Consider the following 27,159-nt stretch of genomic DNA (forward strand, 5'->3'; position numbering starts at 1 on the left):
ATCAGCATGATATCAAATGAGCAACAGCGTTGCTTTAAGAAACCAGAAGGACGCTGCATCCTGAAGCTTACTGATTGTCGGGCTGAGGGGACGCTGAAGCAGCAGATAAAGCTGAAGTATTTGTTGTAAACTTTCCAGCATTCAGGCTTTATTTGTCCGAGTTTGATACTCCCCTCTGTGGGTGGAGAAGCCGAGGGACTGGCTGACGTCACCCAAAGAGTAGGGATAAAATGCAGTGCCCGCAGCTGTGGGATGAGTAAAACTTCCCAGGAGGTATATAAGGTCAGCTGCCCTGTCCGGCAGGTGCTCTGCTGACAGCACCCTTCCTCCTACAGCTTGGCTCCTCACACAGACCTAAGGAAAAACGAACAGTAACCAAGAAAGAACTGTCCACAATGCCACAAAACGTTATTCTCCAAGGACCGGCACCCTGGGGATTCAGGCTTTCAGGAGGAATAGATTTTAACCAACCCTTAATCATATCCAGGGTATGTACTCTTTCCATTTCCTTGCTATTTATTACATTTATTAGTCATTGTAGATTTTTGCCCTTTACTTTTCTAGAGTTCAGAGATGCAGATGAAGCTGTGAGTGGATTAGCAAGTAGCTGCTAGTTCTGAGGAGAGCCAGCTGAATGCTAACAGTTTTTACAAGTTTTGTGTGACATGTTTCTGGGATTGCTTTATTGGTCTGAGAGACTTTAACTGCATTTTTACTTATGCCTCAAAAATTAAATTCAAGTGCCTTGGCGGCAGAAAACTCTGGCATGATTTCCCCAGGCATTCAGATGAGAAAATTAGTTTTGAGCCTACTAAAGGCCAGACCCCACTTTTATCATTTTCATGACTAGCCGCTGTGATCACTGGGGGAGAAGACTGCTTGGCAGCAGCTCCTCACGTCTCGAAGTTTGTGCTTTGCAAACTCTGTGCCAACTTTACAAGATTAATCTGACTCACATTTAATTAAATCAAGTTCTGATTATTGCCAGCAAAGGCAACAGCACTTGGGTTTACATGTGTAAATGTTTTCACTTTCATGAATGTTAAATTGGTGAATTATTAGAAAGTTATCCAGTCCTGAATATGAAGGAGATAGTTCTTTGGTGTTTTCTGCCATATTTAGAAACAGACAATTTACTTTACCTCCCTAATAAAGGGCAGGAATCTGAGCCTTCATTTTTTCATGGATTTTGAGCTATTAATTGCAATTTATTTGAAAAACCAGTTACTTGATGAATGGAGCTTATAAAACACTGTCAGCTGCCCTGCACCTACGGACATAGATCTACTCAAAAGACAGGATATGTATTTTGATAATTTGTATATTTTGAAAATTGTGTTCAATACACGTCAAACTAGAATTAGTTCTCCTTATATTTTTGCCACTTTTCAGAACGTCAGACACACTGAGTGTGTGTTCCATGAGCCTCCAAATCACCAATGCTTTTTTTTTTTTTTTTTAAAGCCCTGCACTATGACTCAATATATACACTATGCCTGGTATTAAATAAACGTCAAAAGCCTTGAAGGATGGATACCACTGGTGAAGCCTTGCAGTAAATATGCTTCTAAACAAGAGTCTGTAGAAAGTTTAAGGACCAACCTTTCACATATTATACTAGTAAAAATTAATTTCATTTAATCACTTATTCCAGATTTACATAAACATAAAATATTTTACTTATTTTAAACAGAAGTAAACCAGAATGCTATTATTTGATTGTATATACCTTCATAACAAATACTCATAGGACACAGCAAAGCCTTTGGAGAAACAGGAGACAAAAACATTGAATAAAAAAGAAAAAAATCTCTGTATGTTTAGGGGCCTTCATTGCCTTTTATGGGCCTCCAAAAGAAAAATAGTTTCCATTATCTCTAATGAAAAATATTTTAGCAGTGTCTGGTTTGTATTTTCTTGGTGTTTAGATTAAGTGCAATGAAGTTTAAAACTGCAATAACAAAGGATGTTACTATAAATGTAACTTTCTAAAGAATAAATTATTTTGCAGTTGACTCATACCTACCAAATGCCTCAAGACATAAGCCATTGGTTTCTAGCATATTACAGAAATGCTCAAAAATCACATTTCAAGTAGAACTATGAAATAAAATAGATATAGGGAAAAATGACATGTTTAAGTTTGCTTAGCTCAAGTGCAAGAATATTAATGGTAGATTTGTTTAAAATTAATATCTTCTTTTGTCACAGCATACAGTTAGAAGAGTCCCTAAATAAGTATTCATGCAGTACCCCTTACGAAGTAGTGAATATTTCACAAGATCCATATGCCTTGCTTTTTGGGGCCTAGATGTTCCTTTCGTAAAAGGTATCACCAGCAGCCCATTCACATTTGGCTTAACAGTCCTGACAAGAAAGAAATTATTAGCCATTAAAACAATAAATAGAAATTATTTTAAAAACACATTTTGAATAAAATAATTGGACAGGTGTTAAGTTTGGTTGGCTATAGTCCTAGTTCAACAAGAGAAAGCTTTTACCAGGCCTTGTCAAGAGAGACAGAAAACATAAAAGACCATCATCCACCTGTCTAAAGAACAGATGACATCTCAAAAACCCATCTGTGATTTGTTCTGTTGTTTTAACCGTTTCGAGCAAATGCAAAAACCACAGATCGTGATCACTGGAAGAGTAGGAAGAACAGGAGGGGACTAAAAATAGACATATTCAGATTCTATTAGGGTCAGAAACAACAAATTAACTAGAAATAATGAAAACATTTCTTGAAATCCTTGGAACTTTACATAGAGGCAAAGAAATTACATCAATGAAACTGATCAAAACCCTAGTCTTAATGAAACTGAATAATTTCAGTTTATTCTGAGCAGAAGATAACATTTTGGGTTAAGCATTTAGAGGAAAGCAATCCTAGAATTTAAGTCATATTGAATAAAGCATTACAGGAACAACTGAAACTTGTAGAAGTTGGAGGAAATGGTGAAATATTATCAACTCTAGATTTAAGTTCTATTTTAGTATAAACCTTTACAGCTCACAATGCAAGTATTTATATTAACTCAATTTTATATTTAGCCACTCTGTCCGCAGACATTCATAACTCTCTTCAGAAAACACAGAGCCTGAGATATTTATGAAGCTGTGCCATGATGAGCTTCACGAGTCTATTAACAGATGCAGAGAGGTTTTCTTCGAAGTTTCACAGGAGACAGTGCCCGTTGTGATTAAATAGTTATCTAGTCTCTGACAACATCTGAATGCTCAACGCATATCCTTGTATTTGTCCAAATCTGAGATACCTAGGATACAGGAGCAACAGGTGTGTCATACAGACATGTCCTGAAGAGCAAGGCAACCATTTTCTCAAAGCACCAGTAGAATCTACCTCATGAAGCCAGGGTGAGCAAGCAACAAACACTACAGTCATAAAATGATTCTAAGTGTTCACAATACATATTTAATGCATCACTAATAAGTTCCTTAAGAAACAGTATCACTTACATTATTGAGGTACCCACAATATCAATATTATACCCACGATATGGTGTAATCTTGCAATGCGCAACCTGGTCCCTTTTTATAAAATGTAGGCTGCGGCACTTTTGTCTGCCTCCCTCCCCCGTAAGCAACAGTCAAGATTTGCGCCCTGAAATACTGAGAAGAGAGAAGAGCTAGCACCCAGCCATATTCCTCCTACCCCATCCTAGCGGCAGATCTCCAGCTCTTTCCATCAAGCCCAGGAAGAGCAGATGAGGGAAAAAGATTATACGAGGGCAGGTAGTTCTCCACCCCAGAAGGCCTGGGCAAGTAGAGATCAGCACCCCCATCGAGGTGTTAAGGCCCAACAGACACATCCCAGAAGCCCGGCAATAATCAATTCAGCTAAGGAACAGGAAATACAGACTCCTGGCCCTTTCCCTCCTTGCTCCCACCAAACAATGGTAATCCCATTCAACCGTAGAGCGATATCACTGCAGCCGGTGACAACACGCTAAGAAAATCCAAGGGATTGTGCACTGTTACCAGCAACACAGAGTGGGTTAGGTCCTACTAGCAGCACAGCTGCAGGGGAATGTACCGTGCTAGAGAGAGATGCTACTTTATAAGGCAGGATCATTATCTCAGTACATTGCTGCAGTATGCCACAGATACAGCAGATGATTTGTTGTGACATGTAAAAAGCATAATCTACCGAGTAACCTATATAAGGGTTATTCAAGCAAGCTTACTCTTGAGAGGGAACCAAGAATGGCTGGTTTTGCTCATTTTGGGTGTTAGAGCATTAAAAGTCACACTCAAACGCTAGGAATTCTGCTGCAGTTTGTCACTCCACTCATGTCAACAACATGCTAAGCAAAGTCAGGAGCCATTCCAGGTTAAAGGGAGAAGCATGATCATACCTTTATCCCTGTCTTACATTACTGTAATGTAAGTGGTCTCAGTATAGTTCATTTACAGCTGTTGAATTTTGAGAAACAGACAGTTTTGGAGACTTCAGACTTAGAATTTATGAGCAACTTCCTCTATTCCTACTCAAACAGATTATTCAGGCACCTTAACACTTTGTTAAGTACACAGTACACGAGTCCATCCTTTTAGAGGGTCAGGGGGTAAAAGCCTCCAGCTGGCCACAAGTACCCATTTGGAAAGTTTGCCTGACTTGATAATAGCACATGCGTTGCAGTTTGTTACAGTGAAATCAAAAATAAAGTTTACATGCTGGAATGCAGAAAAAAGCCCACAAAACAAACCCTAAGTTCTTTGAGCATTCAGACCCACCTAACAGAGACGGACAGCTGGAAGGAGGAGAGAATGACTCTATTTGGCTGATTTTTTGCCATTGTTTCAATACTAATACAGTGCAACACATATCAAAAAGAATATTTCTATTTGGCTTTTATGCTGACAGTTAGTACTGACACCTTCATAGGCAACAAGTCTGCCAGGTTCACCATAGCTGGGGTTCAGAACATACTGGAGGTATACTGGGCAGCTTACTCTCTTCCTCTGCTGGAAAAAAAATCGGGAAACACCATGTTGTGGTTTAACCCCAGCAGGCAACTAAGCACCACACAGCTGCTCGCTCACTCCCCCAACCCAGTGGGATGGGGGAGAGAATGAACCCCCCCCCCCCAAAAAAAAAACTTGTGGGCTGAGATAAAGACAGTTTAATAATAAAATTACAATAATAATGCTAAAAGAATTAGAATATACAAAACAAGTGATGCACAATGCAGTTGCTCACCACCGACCAATGCCCAGTCAGTTCCCGAGCAGCCATCCACCCCTCCTGGCCAACTCCCCCCTGTTTATATACTGGGCATGACATCATATGGTATGGAATATTCCTTTGGCCAGTTTGGGTCAGCTGTCCTGGCTGTGTCCCCTCCCAGCTTCTTGTGCCCCTCCAGCCTTCTTGCTGGCTGGGCATGAGAAGCTGAAAAATCCTTGACTTAGTATAAACACTACTTAGCAAGAACTAAAAACATCAGTGTGTTATCAACATTATTCTCATACTAAATCCAAAACATAACACTATACCAGCTACAAGGAAGAAAATTAACTCTATACCAGCTGAAACCAGGACACACCAGAATTGAAGAACGTCTCCATAGCATGTTTTCCAGTCCTCCATAACACATAATTACTTTTAATAATTGAGATAGCACTTAACTTTGGCTGTAACAGAACCCATGGTGAGAAAAATTCTCTCCAATAGCTTTTTTACTTCATACATGGCACAGATCAGAGAACTGTTCTTGTGAGTAAAACTATATTGACAATTTTGTCCTTCACACTGGGATTCATTTACTTAAAAATAAGCAGCTAGTGTTATTTTAGATGAATCAACCTGTCCCCTTTGTTCTGCTGTTTTAGAAGAGCTGAATTTCAGAAGCTTATGTGCTACATCCATCAATTTCATATTGCTGTCTTTGTTATCAAAGGTCACCTAAAACAGCAATACACACCTAAGGGACCTAAATCCCACTCAGTGACCAAAGACCTGTTTAAATGGCGTGGTGATATGAGAAGTCACCTGTTTGCAAATAAAGGCCTGCAATTCTAGAACAAGCTTTAGTAGCATCTAAGGTCATGGCCTCTCTACAATAGTTATTTTAAAACAGAATTAGGTCGCATTTCAATTTTTTTAACCATGATGTAGAAGATTATCAACAAGACCAAAAAAAAGCAAGCATAGAAAGATAAGCTTAGGGCTATTTCTATGAATGTCACTGACGGTGGTACATTTCTGTGAGGTATGAATTGCGCCACACAGATCACCTTGAAGGATCAGGGCCACTGTTATTCAAATGCAATGGGACTTAAAGCTAAGCACTTTAAGGAGTTCAGGGTCTGAATTAGACATGAATAAAGAGAAAAATGTCATTTCAGTATTATTAGCATATTTCTGATTACTTAGCAATATAACATGAGAGGCCAGGCTAGCAGAAAACACACTAACTGCTGTATTTGTCCTTAAACATGGTAAGACCACAGGTGGCTTTCTATATTATCCGGTCAATGGCACACCATGCACATGAACATTAAGTAGCACAATTTCCTAACAGTTCTATTCTTCTGCTATTGCCTGCAGTTGTAAGGGAAAAACTTAACTGTTTTTTTCAAGCTAATTACACGATGGCAGTTGAGACAGAAGATTCAAAGACAAGTTACAGTAACTACAGAAATCAGTGGAAACTATTTAATGCAGAAGTGTGAAGATAATTGCCATCTAATTTGAGGTTATGATGAATAAAGCATTTATATGGTGATCTGACAAGAGAACTACAGAGGGTCTGGCAGAATTAAGAACTCGGGTTTTTTGTAGGCAATCATATAGTTGTTTACAGGCCCACTCCCTCCCTTCCCAACCCAATAGGAAATAGGGAAGCACGGTGAAGTTTATTTTCTCTATCATTTTTAAAGGTATGCATGGTGCTTAAGCAGTTAAATTTTGTTTTTTCAGATTACACCTGGAAGCAAGGCTTCAGCTGCCAACCTGTGCCCTGGTGATGTTATTGTAGCTATTGATGGTCTAAGCACAGAGAACATGACACATAATGATGCCCAGGAGAGAGTTAAAGCAGCTGCACATCAGCTTTGTTTGAAAATAGAGAGGTATGTATACATGTCTGCTTACTTCTGCAAGAAGATACTACCCAACCAACTGATTATATAGTACAACTATTATATTGTATAACTATTTTAAATAGTTTTAAGAATTTCACAAAACCTTTAAAATTACAAGCACCTAGACGTACCTCACCAACTCCAGATCAGGCAAGACTCCCCAGAACATGTCTTCATGGGCACAAGAAGAATAGCTGCCCTCAGGCTACTCACCACATTTATTGAGCTGTGAACAGTACCACCTACTGCCTTTGCTGACTCCACAAGCCCTATGTTTGCTGTCAGTAAACAAACAGTTCTTCGTATTTTTGGGAAACAACGAAACCCTCAGCTAGCTGTCACTTGTTCAGTTACCCCTCTGCCCTAACACTGCCTCAGCCACAGGTGCTTATCATTGCCTCCGGCTCCCAATCACAGACAAAGCTTCTAGTGTATCCTCCCAGTTAAGGAAAGCAACATCTTGTCAGACTTTCATAAGGGGTGACAAAGGAGGGGGTTTAAAGCCAACCTCTTTGGTCACAGTATATTAAACCAAACAGAGGATTTTCAAAGCAACGTTAAAAACAAAACAAAACTAAAAAAACTCTCTCTTACCTCAACTGCAGGAGTCCAGAAGCTTTTTGTGTTCTTTTCTCTCAGCTAAAGCCAGCAAGAGAAACAACCTGCATCTTCACATCTCCTAACTGAGTTTGCTCAGCCTTTAACCAGAATCACCTAGCGCACTCTTTCAGCTGTCTCCAAGAACCAGACAGCTCTGGTTGACCTGAGGCCCTCAAGGAGGCACAGCACTTTACTACAGCTGACCACAATATTTCTTTCCAAATACAGGAGGTGGGGTTGTTTTTGAAAGGAGCATTGTCTAATTACCAGAGCAGACACCACAGTTAAAAATTCCTACAGTTAATTCTAGGTTCTGTTACAGATTGATATATGCCATTTAGCAACTCTCTTAGGAAGCAATTTTCAAAATATGAGAAGTGTAATTGTGCTTATGAAATATGTACATATTTTTAAAATGCTAAATATTTGCATTTATGTAATAAACAGTATTAGATTAATATTTAACGTTAATATTACACTATTTTAAAATTAGTTGCTAAATTTCACTTTGTAAGTGAAAACAGAATCGTAACTGATTTTTGCATGTTTGTTATCTCTGCCTAAGTGATTGAAAGAATCATCTGTACACCTTCTATTTACACCTGCACATATACTTTGCATACCTAGATTGCACTCCTCCTACATTGAAAAGCAGGCTTTGCACGGATATTGTGGTCATAAAAAAAGAAATTAATGTTGTTCTGGTTTAGGATTATTACTAATATATTCACATATTTGTGCAAAATATTCTGAGGACCCAACAATCATTCTATCAACCATTAAAAAACCAAAACCGTAAAAAGTTTGGTCAGGTCAGAAAGGCACTAATTTCCCTTTCCCTTTGCATTTGGTAACTACTAACAAATTATTTCCCATTGTTCATAGTATACATAATTTTTTAAAAAGTAAATACACTTTTTATATATTGTTTACATATAGTACACATTATATATCATTGAAGTATTTTTCTGTCAAAACATTAAAAAAGCATAGAACAAACTGCAAATTTTCAAGCTGCATTATATTTTACAGGGACATATACAACTCTATAGGAATTCGAGTTATTTAAATTCTGCCTTTCTTTCTTTCTAGGACAGGAACTAAATTATGGTCCCCACAAGTTTCAGAAGACGGCAAAGCACATCCCTTCAAGATAAATTTGGAAGCTGAACCACAGGTATGAATTGTTAAAAGTTACCTAACCATTTCCATTTGCCTTTTTACACTCTAAATGATCTCCCTTGTGGTCATTAAAACTCTTTGAATAGCACTTCATCCATTATCTGCCAGTTTAAGCTAATACGAACCATCACAATTATGATATGTATGAACATCATTTTATCTGACCGGATGTTTTTTTATTTTTCAGCTATAACTGAAACAAGTTACAACACATTCTCATTTTTCTTTAAAACTGTACATATCACCATAGTTTTATTATGGAAAGAAAATATGTCCTTTTATTCTGATATGGTTTAAGTTGCTTTAACTCTTTTAGAGATTCTTCATCATATGAGGAAGTTCTTCAATCAGAATAAATATCAAGTACGAGAGCAGTGCACTCATCACATCACAAAAGTTATTTTGATGTAACAGTCAGCTAAATAGAGGGATCCATTAATGCTGGGTCTCTTTACTGCCATACATTTTTATACTACACCACAGAACTGAAAGTTACAAATTTGTACAAAACCCATGTACTGATCAATAAGCAAACCATTCACCACTTCTAACCAGCAAAGTCTTGATCCTTGTATATGACCAAAGCAAATCCAATCAATTGAAATCCTCCTCTCTCTTCAAACTCACAGCCAGTCCCTTGTGCAAATCTATGAGCCAAAGTCTCCGTGTTAACAGTTAATTAGCTAGCTACTGTCTACAACTAGTGCTTTTTTCCTTTGCCATTCCTCTTCAACCTATGTGAACATTTGCTGTTCTCTCAAGAGGGGGGGAAGAGCATCCTGCTGATCCTGGAAGGCCAGGATCAAAGCAAGTATGTCAAAGTATTCATTCTGTGCTATCCTAGAAACAATGTAAGTGCAGATTCCGTTTCAATAAATCCTATGCAATAAATACTTCCACCAATTCTGTTTTCACGGAGACACTGCCAGACATGAATATGGCATTTCAGTGTTCCAGTTTTCTCTCTTCTCTCCAATCTAAAAACTTGCATTAAGTGATACAGCAAACTTCGTCAGAAATAACATAGCCTCTTCAGCAGTAGGAGACAGTATAGTGAAAAAACAAGACTATTTTAAATGCATATTTTTGTGGAATAGCTAGGATACACATAAAATAAACAGCAATGGAATGAATTCACTAAAAAAGCTGTAGAGAAGACCATGTAGGCATGTATGACAGAAAAGTAATCCCTTTGCATGAAAGCTGCATTCCTAAAAAGGATAGTTACTTAAAAATAAATCACAAGATTTCACTAAATGCTATTTGGCAGACTTTTGAAAAGCAGTCTCCATTGGGCAATCAGAAAAACTGTTTCTCCTAGATTAAATAGCCAGCCTCTTCATTTTAGTATATATCTCTCTTTCCTTCCTAGGAAAATCAGGAGTACTGAGTATATTTAATAAATAGTAGGCCCCAGAAAAGTAGCAATGCTTGTAAACAAATATGCTAAACCATTCTAAGGATGATTTACATTTTAGATTAAATTCTTCCATCCAAGATCATCCATCACTCTGATCTCCCCGTGGAAAAAAATATAGCCTTTTTTCCTACAATTGCTGAAATTTTAAATTAAATTTTACTGCATATTTAGTCACAACACACGAGACCCAGCAGTGTGTATACCAGTAGTGAAAACAGTACAACATCAAAGTTTCTTTAACCTCAGATGACAAATTATTGCACAACTATAACCTGTGCTGTTTAGGTCATATTAGAGTTTGCTGAAGTCCATCAATAAATAAAAGCATTGAAGCCCAGACGAATGGAGAAAAATCCAAAAGCAGTATAGTGTTACTTCAAATGTAAATCCATTTTATCCGAAAATATTGTACACACTCACTGGTTTGCAGAAATGGAAAATCATTGAGTTCTATAAAAAGCATTTCTGCCATTTATATAATAATAAAAATTACTCAAAAGGTCATGGATGTTATAAATTTAGTCAGATTTTTTTCAGTCTTGCCAGATAGACATTTTAAAGTTCACTAAGAAAGTTTCACAAAGGCAAGTCAATAATTTAAAATACATTATAAGCCAACTAAATAACAATAATAGATGAAGACTTACATAATCTTCTTAGTAAGTATCTAATATCTATTTGCAAGCTAATAAAAGATGGTTATAAATGAAAGTAAAACATATTTTAAATTGTTCAGCAATTTGGCCAAATATTTGGCCAAAGAATGCTTACTTTACCTTCAATGAATGAAAATTATTCTACAGATGCTTGGAGATGGTTATGTGAAAACTGATAAACAACTAAATACTGTGCCTACTTGCAGCTATGGAACAAGGAACCTTTACACCGTAGCAAACTTTTGCATTAGGCTGAGCATCCCCAAAGAGTCATTTGGAGATTGATACAGGCAATTGTCATAGCACAATGAAAGCTCTCACTACTTCTTCCTCTTGGAAGAGAAAACTGAGGCAACAATTCTAGTAAATAACTTACAGCAATAAGTGGCTGACTGAGCGCCACTCTTGAAAGCTACCCATTCCCACATAAAAACCTGCCACCTAATTTCGTTAATCTGGAGCACCCTATAGTGTGATGGATAAATAATAGGAAATAATAGACTACTTGAAGTATTACTAATACAATCACATCGTATTCTGTATAAAAGCAATTTAGAACATAAGCTTCTCAAAGAATATAATTAGGAAGAGAAAATAAAACAATCTAAATGGCAAACTGTATCTTGTAAAATTATTTTTTAAATCCTTTCTGCTGTATTGTCAATGTAAAACAACACTATGACCTGTAAATTTTTTCTCAGTTACAATCCCTCTAACCTCATCTAAAATGAATTTGTTTCCACTACCACATTTTCTTGAATTGTTTTTATTTGGGCTTTTCTTTTTTGCTTCTATCTTTGCCTTTGAACATTTTGTTCAGTGTGACTAGGCTTTCGGCCATGAAAGACATTATACATTCCTGGGAGATATAAATATACTATACACACAGATAAGTATAAAAATCTTAAAAAACCCAACCCACTATTCTAAAAAGTAAGTTTACAGTCTATTATTACCACTTCTAATCAAGTTTTGCAACAATATAATTGTGCTAGTCTAGTTTTGAGGACCTACCCCCTCTTCCATAACAGCATTCAGAGATAAAGATTTTAGTCACATGATACCTCCAAAATGTAAACATCTGTGTAATGTCATAGCAATTATCCCCAAGGAATGCCATCATATGGTCTGTGTTGGACGCACTTCTACAGACTTTGGGGGCTACATTCATCCTATTCCTGATACCCATATCAATGCAAAATGTAGTTAGCCCTGCAAAAAGGACATCAGTCAGTTGAAAAAAAATGAAGAAATGAAATGCTGTAATTCTCGAATATTCCTGATTAGGAATTTCAACAACCTCCAGTTCTCATTTAGCTTTTGAACTAAAGGAGGACTTTTCACAGATTCAGTGAGATCCAATAAACACAAGAGCTGGACTATTTTTGCTGCTGTGTGTTCTGTTACTGACATTTTATATGAATAGATGAGTTAGAAAATGGAATTTAAGTCTAACTAACTGCAAATTTCACAACTGTTTCACAACTGTTTCATTGTAAACATGCTATTATGGTGCCACATGTCTTCTGTGCTGTTCATTTGTCAACAAGAAATAAAAAAGGGGGATGAAATTACAATGTTCACAGTTGGTTCTGTTCGTTTTATATCATACGTGGATTTAAATAAATTTTAAATAGTTTGACATTAATATCTTTCATTAAGTAGACATGATCCTAAACACTAGTAGATTATTTCCATTTACTAATACGTTTGGTTAACTGCAACCCAGTTCTATCAGACAGAAACAAGGAATTGCAAGTAAAATCTTTGTGCTCATTTATCTGATTGCTGCTTTCAGTAGCCTCTTACAGTGCAATGCTGCTAAACATTTTCATTTAATAAAACTGCTTTTTAGTGTTTGCATTTTCTGGTTGCACATTCTATATATCCATGACTTTTCTTTAGGTCTGTTCCTAAATATATTTCTGAAACTGCTGTTTTAAATGAAAACAAAGGGCCAATTCACATTCAGGTTTTCATAATTTTTATAAATTTTTCACCAAAACTTTGAACAGAGACTTGATATTGTCTGAGAAAGGAAATAACGCTCTGAGGAATGAATAAAAATCTACAGATGTAAAAAATGTATCCATGCTCATCTAATCTGCTCTTATTATCTTGATTTATTCTGTGGATTTGAGTATTCAAATATCTGTTTGGGGTTTTGGTGATAGGTTGTATTTGTTCTAGCTGGAAATCTTTCTAGTATTCTTAAAGGGTAAGGTAATATAAAAAAGGCATTTCTGCATCAAAAAACCACTTTGTTTAGAGTTTTATTTAGCAGAACAAGGAGACTAGTTTGTACAGCTTGCAAGACATAAGTGAAAGACCACAATTGCACCTGAATAATTCTAAAGATGAAGATGTTGGGTGTGTCACCATTAAAAATATGTGATAGCAAATACCAGACAGCGTAAACTGTACACAGTGATTAAGCCAAAAGCTCCAGTACCTAAGATACAAGCTTCAACAATTTGAAATAAATCTCATTCAGCAGCATCAGAACTTAGACTGTCTATAGGTCATATGACACAGTGGGATAGCAACGTAAATACAGAAATGGTCTACAGTATTGTAGATGTATTTCTAGTACACCAGTCACACTCAAAACCAAAGCCAAATCGGAGAACTGGCAAAGATTTCTACGAAAATTGAAGTATAAATGACCTGTGCTATCTTAACATTGCAAGTTCCAGTCTCTAAAGAAGAGATCAATTCAGATTGTAGAAACCTATTTGTTAGGAACAAGAGCTTTTTATTGCACATGGATGGAAGTTCAAGTGCTCTCGCAGCACTGCCTCCAAAGAGCACTGCAGGACATCAGGACGAGGTGATGGACTACAGCAGCAAACGTTCTTCACCCACTAGCGCAGAAGGAAAAAAAAAAAAACCTTCAGCAGATAACACTATTTTTTCCAAAGTCTGTATTTCTGTGGACTAGGGATGAACCTGAGCTGACAGGGACTCCAAGGAGACTGTACTAAATACGCACAATATAAATAAGTGAATTTTCACACAGTCAACAGTCTTTGCCATTCCTGGCCAATCGCTACAGAAGAACATTGTAAGTTATCTGAAAGGTCATCAGAGATTTTGTTTCTAGATCTTATCCCTATGAATTCCACAACTGGAGGAAATTATCTGGGTCAACAATAAACAAAATCGTATTCCAGAAATAAACATAGGCAGAATGATTTCCAATTTCCCCATTTCTGGGTTTTACTTCTTTATGATGGTTTCACATTATCTTTAAATTATACAGCATCACAATTTTTGACGCACAGGTATGCTTCAAAGTATGGAATAAGTTCAGAAGAATGTCCTCAATCTGATGTACATTCAAGACTATTTCAGTTAAAAGAAATGTTAAAAATTACATGTTTTCTAGGCAAGACATTTACAATAAAATCTTCATACTTTTGCAAGTCCCTCCATTAGTATGTGACAAAAATGCAGAAGCCAGAGATTAGCACTAAAGCAAAGCAATTAAGCTAACTATACATGAAATGTTTTTAAAAGAAGAATGTAAACAGTGCAAAATCTAGAGAACGATGCAACAGATTACTATAATATTCATCCCTCCCATTTCTTCTTAAAGTTGCACACAATTTACAAAGGTGGAACACCTTCTGTTTGCCCTGAGGCAGGAAAATAATAGTCTCTGAATGTGTATGGCTTAAGTAGCATATAGAAAATTCATGGAAAAATATAGTATGCTTGCACCAGTTAAAAAATAACAAAGTCGCAAAAGTAAAAAATGCGGAGATTAACAATACTGATGTCAATTTTACTCATCCCTAGCTTTGGTGTGCATTGTAGCTTTGTGTGTTTTGTCTGCCTATCATGTACAGGAATTCAAGCCTATTGGTACAGCTCACAACAGAAGGGCCCAGCCTTTTGTTGCAGCAGCAAATATTGATGACAAAAGACAGGTAGTGAGCTCCTCCTATAATTCTCCAATTGGGCTGTATTCATCCGGCAATATTCAAGATGCGCTTCATGGACAACTGAGGGGTCTCATTCCTAACTCATCGCAAAAGTAAGTACTGGTATTTACTTATAATACATGGTCATTTGTGGTATATCACTATCTGTTCTGTTTTCAATTAAAAAGTCCAGCTCTTGCTGTTTTTTCTGATAATCAGGAGTTATTGATTATCCAAAAAAATGGTGATAAATGAAGCAATTTTTTCCAACACAGAAAACTATCCATTCAGTTCTGTAGTAGCAATGCTGCAGGTAGCTAAAATTTGCCCTCTATGTTGGGCTGCAACACCACCTACCATCCTTCTCTCATATAACTGCACTTTACTCCAAATGTTTCTGAACACTAAAGTGATTGTATTTTGACTACCAGGAATGTACAAACTAAACACGGTTACTTCATGGTTACAATTTTAAAACTTTGTTAGCTACTTTTTAACTGGAAATAAGCATTTGTAGGCCAAAGAAAGTTATTTTAACCCTCTTTTCTTTACAGGATATGAACTACTTTGAACACAAGCATAATATTCGGCCCAAACCTTTCATAGTCTCAGGCCGAAGCAGGTTATAAACTCTGAGTGCTGTGCTGGATTTGGATGCATGGTGTTATTTTTTAATGTATACTCACCATTCACATTAATAAAACATAATGATGCATTTGAAAATTACTTACAGTAGTATATAGCCTAACACTGAAATTTAAAAAAAACTGAAATGGTTGACTTGCAGAGATCAGGCTTGAAATTCAAATTTCTATTTCCAAAAGAAAGCAGGTCCACACTCCCATCTCAGTTATACTGGTAAGAGTCTGAAGTAACTGTATTCATGAACCTGATTCAGTTTACAGCGTAGCACCAGATATTGTATACTTATAAATCTATGGCACTCTGAAATTCTTCTGTCCAAATGCAAATACATGTAATTTGTTAACTGGCTAAATAAAAGATAGCTAGTTATAGAAGTTATCCTCTAGGCCATTCAGAGATCTTAAGTTTGCTTTTCAGCAGACCTCTATTCAGAAGGCAATGTAATGCAGAGCTAAAATAGGAGAACTATCTGATGCCATAGACATGTAAAGCTCTAAAACGCAGAAAAGCTTATATATTTACATTCATCATTTTAGTGTAATATTCCTCTATCATAACTGGAGATGAAATGCCTCACTTACTATTATTTGCATTATTAAATACAGAGGGGAAAAAACAAAGCAAACGCTGTGGCTAAAAACGCAAGGAAGCTCAAAAGGGCCTGAGTGATGCGATATATTGTGATGCTACCCTTTATCCTTTCTAGCAGGAGCAGTTTTTACCAGTGGACTTAGTGTTCTGCCTTTCATTCTGAAAGTTTAAAATGCCTGCATTTCAATTTTACTTATTTAAGTCTGACAAACTAGACCAGAAAAACAGGACGATAATTGATTCCTATGTACAAAGGACAATCTCATATGGATTATCTGTTTTGTGAGATGTGTTAAATTTTTCAACCGCCTGAGTGATAAAGAGGAGACTGTAGAAGATGGATAGAGTCCCATCCTTCTGTGAACAAGAAATATCAATGCAGAACACTGCCGCAGTGGAGAAAAGGTGCCCATCTCTCCTTGCAGTCTGATGCTGATACAGGATAAATGACAAAACACTCCCTAGCAAAGATGCATGGCCTCTAACTGTAGGCACTTACATACTGTATCTAAACTGACTTTTGGACCACTAGGTACCAGTTACAGGTACCTAATCAGATTTATGGATATTCAGATGAGTGTGTCAAGAGCCTAATCTCCTAATTCAGAAACCTCAATTACACAATATTTTCCATGAAAATATTGAAGTAAATGGCCATTTTCCAGCACATCAGATGGGGGAAAAAACTGCAAAAATTAACCTGACAGCAATGCAACAAGTTTCAGAACTTTAGTTGGGCAAGGTCTGTCAGGTTTTCTAGCACTGGAGAAGTCTGTGTTTACAAACTGCAGAATCTCTGATGCAGGGTGCTACATTGACAAAACCTTGGTTGTCACACTGTCTGCTACATTTTCATCAGTTCGGCTTGATATATATCCTCTGCTAAACACAGCAAAAACCAAACCACCACCTCGACTGTAAATATCCCTTTAGGACAGATAGCAGAGGCTAAGTAGGACTTCAAGCAAAAGAGCAGCTGATTCTGGACTGTGGGTTTGAACTAACAGATTGGACATTAGCCAATTTTGGACTTTACTCTGGCAAAACTAACTGAAAATTATATTTAATATATAATTATATTTTATTTATACTTATAATTTATTCTGTTTTAACATTACTTTGGCTGCTCATAGCAAGAGTGGTGCTTTTTCTAGCCTTTTCCTGCTACTTTCCATTTACTAACACTATCAGCACTGACAAAACTTATTCTACTGCAGAATCTAAAGGTGGTCTTGATTCTTCTAAAAGAAAAGACTGTAAATTTGTAAGTTGCCCCCGTGTGAATTTTTTGGCTGGCTCATGCTAGGCGATGATGCAAAACTGTACTTTTGCTTTAAGGCTTGCCTACCGTTTCTGGAATTACCTTTCTTTTGATATGTCTTTGATGGTAGAGTATATATTTCCCTTTACATTTTTGAGAAAGTGGTCCTACACAAATTCCTCTCTGAATCAAAGGGAGAATTTTGGGTCGTCTTCTCCACCCAAGAGTAGCTACTGGGCGGAGTACTGTACTATGAAACTGGGAAAGAAAGTATTCTCCCAGGTTTACACAGGATCATTCAGCTTGGAAAGAACTAACCACAAGCCTGATATGCTGGTTGGAGGAAAGAGATTAAGCATGTATCATCTCGTAGCTCCGAATATCACTTAAATGGTAACCAATGACTGTGGAAAGCCTGGGTTATGTGCTGTCACACAGCAACAGAAATATCCCATAACAGAGAAAGCCTCTGTGGTGCTATGGAGAAGAGACTGACGTGTTCAAAATAGTGACACTGAAAAAGACTTTGAGCTTATTGTTCACATTATTTTACTAATCCTTTTCCAGAGATGTCAAACTGGTGTGCAATAACTTTACTTCAGTAACGTCAAGCAACATTAATATTTCTAAAAAACTGTACATCTTTTTTATTATATATAAATTATATGTAAAATCTACTTCAAAAGCAGTGAAATTAGTTCTCTGAATACATATCCATTGTTCTTGTGAAGGATCACTTTACATTCTACTGGAAACACTGTAATTTAGAAATGCAAAAGTAAGCCTGGCTGTTTGAGTATCTTTTCTTCTTTGAAATGTTCAACAAATATTTAAAAAATTAAATATATTGTTAAACTAATTTTAAAAGATTAATAAATATCTTATTGTAGAATTTAAGGAAATCTAGGAAATGTCACATTCATTATTTTACACTACTTTATAGTAGTCTCTTCAACTGTGGACTGAGATGGTTGTGAGGTACAGGACTGGAATGATGTGTCTAGGATTCCAGTACTGCAGCTGTTTATTGTCACCAACATGGACAACTCACATAACCTTCGTATGCTACCCTTTTGTAGATGTTAAGAATTACTCACCTAGAACAAAGAATTTTAGGGAGGCTTAATTAGTCCTCAATAAAATCTAGCATTAAAGATGTAAAGTAATATTATGTTCTGAATTATTCAATCTATCAAAGAGTTTTTACTATCTTTAAAGAAAATGCACGTCAGAATTTTAAGGACTGCTTTATAACTGGCATTGATACTTTTTCCAGGAAAATACTTTTCAATGAATACATTGACTTTTGCTTTTCTCTACTTTCTATACTTTTGCATTTCTGTATCTGTTCTATTTACACTTTTCAGCCCTGTTAACATCACCGTATTCCTGTACTTTTATCTTTATTCTCTATAATCCGATATGCCTTGCACACTCTTCTGTAATCTGGCTATTAACACAGTGGATGCAGCACTCCTTCGGGGATTGACTGTGGCAGTGGACGCAGTACTCCCTCTTCAATTAGCACGGTTAGCTCTATCTGCCCTACTGAGCTGAAAGCAATGTCTAAGATGGCCCCTAACATTCCCTTGGAAATGGAGCTTCCTGGTGTCAAGATTGTACACGCTCAGTTTAACACACCTATGCAGTTGTACTCAGATGACAATATCATGGAAACACTGCAAGGCCAAGTTTCTACAGCTCTGGGGGAAACACCCGTAATAAGGTAATTAGAGCAGTATCTTTAATATTTATGAATATACAGATTTAGAATATACCAAAAATCATGAGCTTTAATAATATCACACTTTCTACAAAAATGGGTGAAAGGGTTAGAGAGAACCTAAGTCATTTAAAGCCATTCAATATTTTCATTAAAATATTAGTAATTTATTATTTTTAACCCAAAGTATTAAAGGATTCTTTCAGAATTTACAAATAAATATTTCATAGGAAATAATCTTATATATGTAGCTAATAAATAAAAACTCATGATACTACCTGGACTATTAGCTGACTGACCACTCGAAATCAAGATTCCAATTCCCTCCAAAATTCAAAACTATTTACTATTGTTATCATAATTATTTACTTAATAACCATTTAATAACTTATTAATACTTAATAATTTATTATTATTATTATTAACTCAAATTTATTTTAACTGTTGAAATTCAGGTTATGAAGCTTAGGAAATCTTGTAGATGTTTATAGGGTTCTAGACATTTAAATCCCATTCAGGACAACTCATTCATTACGACTAGCTCTTGCCCAAAAAGAGCCAGACTTTGTAGGCCTACTAATCCACCTCTGACTTAGGAATTTTATCCATTGCTATGACTAAGTGTCAGGTAGGAAACTTATGTATCTGGATAAAAATTATGATTATACAATAAAAAGTTTTAAAGCACTATTCATTTTTTTGAAGGGACAATTGATCATTCGCATTGCTTTATCTTTACTTTTGCATAATAGTAACTTATCTTTCTGTTTTACAACAGTACTTAAGTTAATAATTCATAATATGAAAATAAAGCTAATTACTAATATTTTAAATAACAATAATCACTGGCACCAATGAGCCTTCTTCAGCACCTTGCAGAATTGGGCTGTTACTAACCATAAAAATCATACTTATATAGAAGTATTAAGTTCACCCTAGCTGATGAAAAGAAAACTGTAGTTCATTAAGTCTTTGCGGAGTGATGCTACTCTACTGCATGAATATTTCTCCTCATTCACAACAATTAGAGAACAACAGAAGAAAAATTTGCTTTTTCTTTATTCTGAAATCATGGATTAAGCCCAGAGAAATCAGATTTCTCAAATGCCTGTGGCATTCCCAGTTTGAGAACTGACTCTCTACAGAGGTTTGAAATGTGTCTTTTGCTGTGGGATTGGTTTTCACTATGTATGCATTTAGAAATGTTATCTCACACCTTTGTGTCTGTTTTTTTGCCTTCTGTATGTAATTGTATTATCACTTGTTTGATGTTTAGAAATATTTTAGTAAAGAGAAGAGAATGAAGGGTTTAATTAGCCATTGGTGAGAACTGTAAAAACTAAGCTCCTTCTATTCAGTAAAAGCTTGTGACAAGAGAAGAAAGTGGTAGTTTCTTCACCAGCTTAAAGACAGCTCAGAGAAATCTATTGATTGATGAAGATGCAAACAATTAACCTAAGCAACAGGGATCACTGCCCAACTGCCGCTGCTCTTACTGTGCCATTTGACAGCTTAGATGCTACCCTGGGAAACAAATCAAACCATATAAAGCAAAACCCAGTCTAATTCCTTGTGTTGCTTATTTCCAGTGGAAATTTAGCTAAGGTTTAACAGACAGTAGGAGGCCGGTTGTAACAGGAAATTTAAACTGGACATTTATGTATACATTAGTGAGATAACAGACTTCATCGAAGTACATTTGGACCTTTCTAATTAGTCCCAGTAGCAGTTTGAAATTTACAGATGCCATACATTCAGCCCAATTCCTGCCAGTGCATATTGTCATCTACTCTTCCTCTTAACTACTTGGGATATTAGTTATAATGATCAATTTAAAACATTCAGCACAGTTTAAAATGCCATGAAATATTCTCTGTAAAATCTTTGGTTCATGGGTCATTGGAAATTCAGCCATCAACTGTTGTTTGGACAATAATTTACTTTATATTTTTATCATAAAATTGGCATTACAAAAAGTAAGCCGTGTCCCATTCTAATTAAATTAAGAAATAGAATTTCCATTCATCAGTGTTCACCTTCAAATGCTTCCTACCATGCAATACCTACTTCACTCTTTTTTATCATCTCCGTAAGTTAAATAAGTAACAATTACCTTAGCCAAATAATCACTATATTAACTAGTGATCGAGCCACCTTAGAAAAGGAAGAACATCTTCACGTCATGATACTCTCCCAAAAGATTTGTTTTCTTAGGTTTTGGCTGACCTTATGTTAAGATATGAGCTGTGATTTTAACAACGTTCTTGAGGCCAGCCACTGTGAAAATGGAACTTCTGGATAACATACCAAAGAGCACCTGGTAACACAACAATTGATTACAGGAATACAACTGCTTTGAGGTTAAACATAGGTACCGGCCTATTTCCAAATGCCATTAGAGCCAGAACAGTAATTATGGAAATACTTTCATGAGTTTGTAGATTTATTTTTGTAACAATTGCACCGATTTTTTTTCCCAGCACTTTTTAGATTAAGAGGAGGCTATATAAAGCAATGCTACCTGGAAGAAAGAGTCTTTCAATAGTTGTAGAAACACATTGTCTTTATGTTTGTTTCCTGAATCATATTCTATGCCTGGTAGAGCTATTGCTTTAAAGTTATGTTTGTTAAACTGCTTTATCTGTTCTTCCTCCCTGTGGTACAGTGACCCCTCTCCCAACTCAGTGCCTCAGTCTGACGTGTACAAGATGCTGCATGCCAACCAGGAGGAGCCCGGTCAACCTCGCCAGTCTGGCTCCTTTAAGGTGCTCCAGAATTTAGTCTCCGAGGAAGGTGGTTAATAATGACATATTCTACCTGTTCAAAGCATTTTTAAATGTTTGTGGGAAGGGGGAATCTGAGAAGAAAATATGAGAGATCAGAGCTATAAGAATTTCTGAAAGCCCAAATCATTCTGAATCTTATAGATAGCACACCAGCCTCCTAATATTTTACGCCCTTGCTTTTCTAGCTAGCGGTCTCCTGTGTGAACAAAATGGGGGTGTTAATCACATTTTTCAGAATATCTTCTCAGATTTTAAGATCGTTAATGTACAAAGTTGACTTTAACTGAATGATAAAAAGTTTTATGCGAGGGAACTTTGGGGACAAACTGCATATACTCATGACACCAAGAAAAAAAACACTCTCTTCCACATCCAGGAAAAGAGAAATTTAAACCAACTCCTAAAATAAGTTTCACCCATCCCCTCTTCATTCTAAACAAAAATTGAAGAGGACAATATAATTTACAGTCATATTTTCTTCAAATGAAGAAGTTTTAAAAATAACATTACTAAAGGCTGCAAGTTTGTTATATTTACAGTAAGTGTAAAGAACAAAATACAACCAAAATTAACCTAAAAGGTAAATATTTAAAATTTTAATTTTTATATCTCAATATTTACCAGAGAAGGGATAAATATATCTAATTGTCTATATATATATAATTGTGGGATTTTGCTTGGCATTTTCTTGTATTTTGCTATAATTACGTATTCATATCATGTTACTAATCTTTCTAAATTTGCTGTATGGTTAGTTATATAAATAAGAAGCTTTCTAACAATAGGTCTTGACTATGTTATGTTGCTATGTTAAAGCCAAATCCTCCTCCCTCTCCTGCTATACCCAAGACCTGCTATCAGAGAATTAGATGATGTCTATGAGACAGAAAGCACTATATATATAATCACTTTTAGTACTTGCTTTTTGGCTACAGCTACATAATATTTTTCCCGATTCCAAAGAGGTGGAATCTGGCCCACTAAACTTTTATAGAGAAACTTCATTGTTTGTTGATATAAGTGAAGGCCTGTAAATACATCCAGAAGTGTATTTACAGGGAAAATATTTAACTGCATCAGATATTTTTATATTAGCCCGTACATAACAGGATTGTTTTGGTTCTCAGATGGACGCCCCGTGGGTACAAGAAGTGTGAAAGCACCTGTAACAAAGATACCTACTGCCATGCCTGGTGTCCAGAAAGTGCCACTGTGTGACAAGTGTGGGAATGGGATTGTGTAAGTTGTTTCTTTTTGGTTTTAGAAATCTCTAGTTCAAGCACACGTCCTCAAACACCGCCGCAGACTACAGGAATGCTTTCCAAGTGATGGTCTTGGTCTCCGTCTGCACTAGTAGAAAAATGTTTCTAGAGAACAGAGATATAAAAATATATTGTTCTAAATGCCAAATTATTAACCTGTACCTTAGACACTTTCGATACAGATGATTTCAGTTTTGACAATGTACCGTCAAGGTTTTAATTAAGAATTCTCAGGACCTTTTGCAAGTCAATCATTAACACATACATAATGAAACCAGCAGTTACCAGTGCTGCATTGTCTCAGGCTGTGAATTCTGAAAAGTTTCTTGGTTGTGTAAAGCATCCTTTTCCCAACCCAGTGGGAGTATCCAGAAAGCTCTGTTGGGCCTGTTTTAAAACTACCACATTTCTATCTGAATGACATCACTAACTTCAGCAAAGAACACAGATAATGATGAGCTCAGAGAACACAGTCACTGAGGAAAAGAAATGTGGTTTTTAAACTCATTTTGTCACCATTTTGATAGGTTAGACTGTACTTTCTGTGTTGTAACCAAACTAACATGCTTCTTCAAACTCTAGTTTTCCAATGAACTGTTGAACTATGCGATCAATTCTACAGCATTTTATGTCACTTACTAAAACTCAGCTTCCAACCTTAAATTATATAGTAGTTTACAAAACTACCAGATGAACAACCTAAAAGCCTTAAGATAAATACCTGGAACTTACTTTGTGTCATACTGTAGTTTATTCTCACTTCAGATCCATATGAGTTAATTGTTTTTTTCTTTTCATTGTCTCCATATAGGGGAACAGTGGTGAAGGCACGTGATAAATACCGGCACCCAGAATGTTTTGTGTGCTCTGACTGCAATCTCAACCTGAAACAAAAAGGCTACTTCTTTGTGGAGGGCCAACTATACTGTGAAGCTCATGCACGAGCTCGCATGAGGCCACCAGAGGGATATGAAGCTGTTACCGTTTACCCAAAATGCTAGTCTTACGTTAACACACAAATATATGCATGCACACAAAAAGCCATTAACAGCTTAGAACTGCCGTACAAGTGTCAGGACTTCTGCCTGATTCCAAAGTAGCAGCTTTTAAACCTTTTCTTGTGGGATTCTGAGGGAGGTGGAAGTCCCTATTAGCCAGCAGTAACATATTATACCAGTAAAATTCTGCTAAAATATTATCTTTCAAGTTGCCAATATAACTCAATGAAGTATAAACTCAAACAGCTCTACTGGAATAAAAAAAGTGAAACAGCTGAGGTATTACATGATTACTACAGCATATACATAAGTGCTGTAATCAAGACATTATTTTTAACATAAATTAAGTATCTGTGCAAACACCAAAGGCATCAAAGTGTTACAGGCTGGGCCCTAACAAATGTAGTAACTTGACAAATCATTAGAAAAGCAGCTATTTTACATGGAAAGTACAAAGCAAGCAGTTGTTTGTGTCTGCTTCCACCATCTATTATTCAACTACCATTAATGTATGCCAAAAATAGATTTTGCTTACTTTGCTTTGAATTTGGGGTTATATTGATTTAATTTTCTGATGCAGTAACTGTGATAAAGTCATACAATAAAATGACTAGTATAATAAAGACTCTTTAGTAAGAAGCAAAACAGAAGTTCTATGTTGTTTTAATGATTTGCAATGAAATCAGCTTTCACATCACTTAGCAGAAAATTGCTCTGAGGCATGCATACACATACATTGTTTTTGGGAAAAAAAACCCCACACTCTAATAGGAACTCACTGCAAATTAAGAATGAAAGTAAATTTTAAAACCTTTCTGCATAAAATGGTACTGGTTTTTTGCATCTCCATCTTTCAATTTCCATAATAGAAACAATGGGGAAATACCATCATAATATCTTTATTGCTGGTAAATTAAAACTTGGACAACTTTAAAAATAAATGTTAATTAAACTATGCAAAGGAAAAATCTTTTATAAAAAGCCTGGTGAAGTCCTAAGGAAAAAAAAAGGCTGAAAGAATACAGTTTTTAAATCAATTTCTGAAACTTTAAGGGCTACATTGCTTTCAGGTAGGTGCCAGCTACATATACACACCTGACTGATAAACTGAACCTTAGCATTTTCAAAAAATATCAACACAATTCATAAATGATTTATTGGGGTATTTTGAACCTGCTTTAAAGTAGAAAAATCTACAAAATTTTATATCAAGTCTACAAGACTAGCAGAAATTAACAACTCAGTGGCAAACAATCTTCTATACTTTTCCCATTCTACAATACAAGAAGCTTAAAATGTAAGAAGAATATGGAATCAAAATAAGAAGCTGTACATACTTTAAATTTATTTTAAAAATTCAGATGAGTCCCAAAGCTTGAAATACAATGTCCGCATATTCAAAGACTTTTCAAAATGTCTTAAAGTATTTTTTCAGAATTTAAATGTTTTCAAAATATGTGTGTCACTGCATTCATAACTTATGTTTGCATATCAAAAGCAGACATAAAAAAAGTGTTGCACCCTTTTAAACGTTAGTTCCTGAATTATTTTTGGGCACAAAACATAATTCTGCTCCTCGTGTATCATGGAGGCTATGTGTAGCATTTATATTTTTCCACTGATAAAGTCCATAAAATATATCTGAAAATCCTTTTGAAAGTGAGAGTGCACATAATGTCTGTTTTTACAAACCTAAAATGTCATCGGTGTTTTAAAATATTTGCTTAATGTTAATTTCTTTGTGGAGTAACTGAAGGTAAAAATAAATCTACTACATACGATAAAGATTCTGTATTTCTTTTCAACTGGTATGAAAAATGAGAAAATGTGAGTATCAAGTGACTTGACAATAATAGAATTTTGGCATTTTTAGCCTGACAGAGGAGTATGCTTTGGATTTATCAAACCGCTGGCAAGAATGAAACACAATTTTTGTATTAGGCATTTGAGTATATAGTCTGGGCAAAAATTGCTTTCTAAAACTGAATGAGATCATGTGCTTTCAAAACTGAAGACCCAAAACTGCTCTCTCTTTAACAGACCAAACAGACCAATTGTAAATGTGGGGAAACTCTTGGAAATGTAGACACAAGAGCTGTTAGGTTAAAAGAAAGTCATAGAACATGACCTGATGCCAAAACTTTGAGGAAAGTTCAGTGGTATTGCATCATCACATGGTGCTATTTTGAGAGGTTTGAGGTTGGACATGACTTTGATAGAATTAGAAGGTAAGCCTATCTCATTGCAAGTACTGACCTACGTGAAAACCTTTACATCAATATAACATAAAGGAAACAAAGATTTTCAGTTAATGCAGATTCTAAAATCCTTGATCCTGATAGAGGAGAAAAATAGGAAATCTCATCATACAGTCACTTCAGTCTGGGGGAATTGAATATAGAGATTTAAATGTGAGAGAAAGATATAGCAATTCTCTCTATTGCATGCTCAAGGCCGAATTCTTTATGTCAGTAGGGTGTCAGTGGTTCCTGGCACAAATCCTTTACAAAGTGTCCAGCTGAAGAACTATCCACTTTATCTTCTGGCTTAAGAATGGCATAGCCAGTAAATCATGATAGCTTAATGCTACTCTGCCTCTCAGCTGTGTCCAGACTTTTATATATACATATTACAAGCTGAAGAGAGCCATGGCATTTATTTTTAGATGGAGAGAAAGATAGGAAGTGTGACTTCACATGCTTGTTATCTTGACTCTTCAGATGTTGATCAACAGGTGTGAAAAGCTTTCCTCAGCTATGCTACTGCTGCATAAACAGCAGGGCTGTTCTGGGAGATGTCAAAAACTTATATGGAACTGTAATTCTCCAAATGAGTAAGCCAAGAATTGTATCTGAAAATACGCAGATTAATTTACATGGTACTTTTGTATCAATTGTTCCAAGACAAATGCTCTTGGTCTTTTAAGTAATGCTGAAGTGTTGCCAACAATTTGAAACCTAACAAGTTCTCTAAAGTAGTTAAAAGAAACGATGTTGTTT

The 27,159-nt window shown here is 36.0% G+C and overlaps 1 protein-coding gene across 7 annotated transcripts; it reads left to right on the plus strand.

The window, feature by feature from the left end:
• The first annotated feature begins 279 nt into the window (after positions 1 to 279).
• Positions 280 to 25,945, plus strand: PDLIM3 (PDZ and LIM domain 3). 7 transcript variants are annotated; one of them, XM_050895839.1, is made up of 8 exons: positions 282 to 488; positions 6,947 to 7,098; positions 8,803 to 8,887; positions 15,449 to 15,516; positions 18,854 to 19,117; positions 21,780 to 21,910; positions 23,028 to 23,139; positions 23,974 to 25,945. In XM_050895839.1, the coding sequence occupies exons 1-8, from the start codon at positions 396 to 398 to the stop codon at positions 24,161 to 24,163; spliced, it is 1,095 nt and encodes a 364-aa protein (XP_050751796.1). In that variant the 5' UTR covers positions 282 to 395; the 3' UTR covers positions 24,164 to 25,945. The 7 variants fall into 7 exon arrangements, with proteins under 7 accessions (XP_050751799.1, XP_050751797.1, XP_050751796.1 ...); XM_050895838.1 differs by having other exon boundaries at positions 283 to 488; positions 21,780 to 21,907; XM_050895842.1 differs by lacking the exons at positions 15,449 to 15,516; positions 18,854 to 19,117 and adding an exon at positions 14,820 to 15,007 and having other exon boundaries at positions 280 to 488.
• Positions 25,946 to 27,159: the final 1,214 nt, after the last annotated feature.

This window comes from Gymnogyps californianus, chromosome 4, assembly GCF_018139145.2.
Source record: "Gymnogyps californianus isolate 813 chromosome 4, ASM1813914v2, whole genome shotgun sequence".
In the NCBI taxonomy this organism is placed as follows: Eukaryota; Metazoa; Chordata; class Aves; order Accipitriformes; family Cathartidae; genus Gymnogyps; species Gymnogyps californianus.

Coding starts and splice junctions, on each gene's coding strand:
- PDLIM3 (XM_050895839.1), top strand. CDS start 396: ATGCCACAAAACGTTATTCTCCAAGGACCGGCACCCTGGGGATTCAGG. Junction 489..6,946: donor AACCCTTAATCATATCCAGG/GTATGTACTCTT, acceptor TTGTTTTTTCAG/ATTACACCTGGAAGCAAGGC. Junction 19,118..21,779: donor GGGGAAACACCCGTAATAAG/GTAATTAGAGCA, acceptor CCTGTGGTACAG/TGACCCCTCTCCCAACTCAG.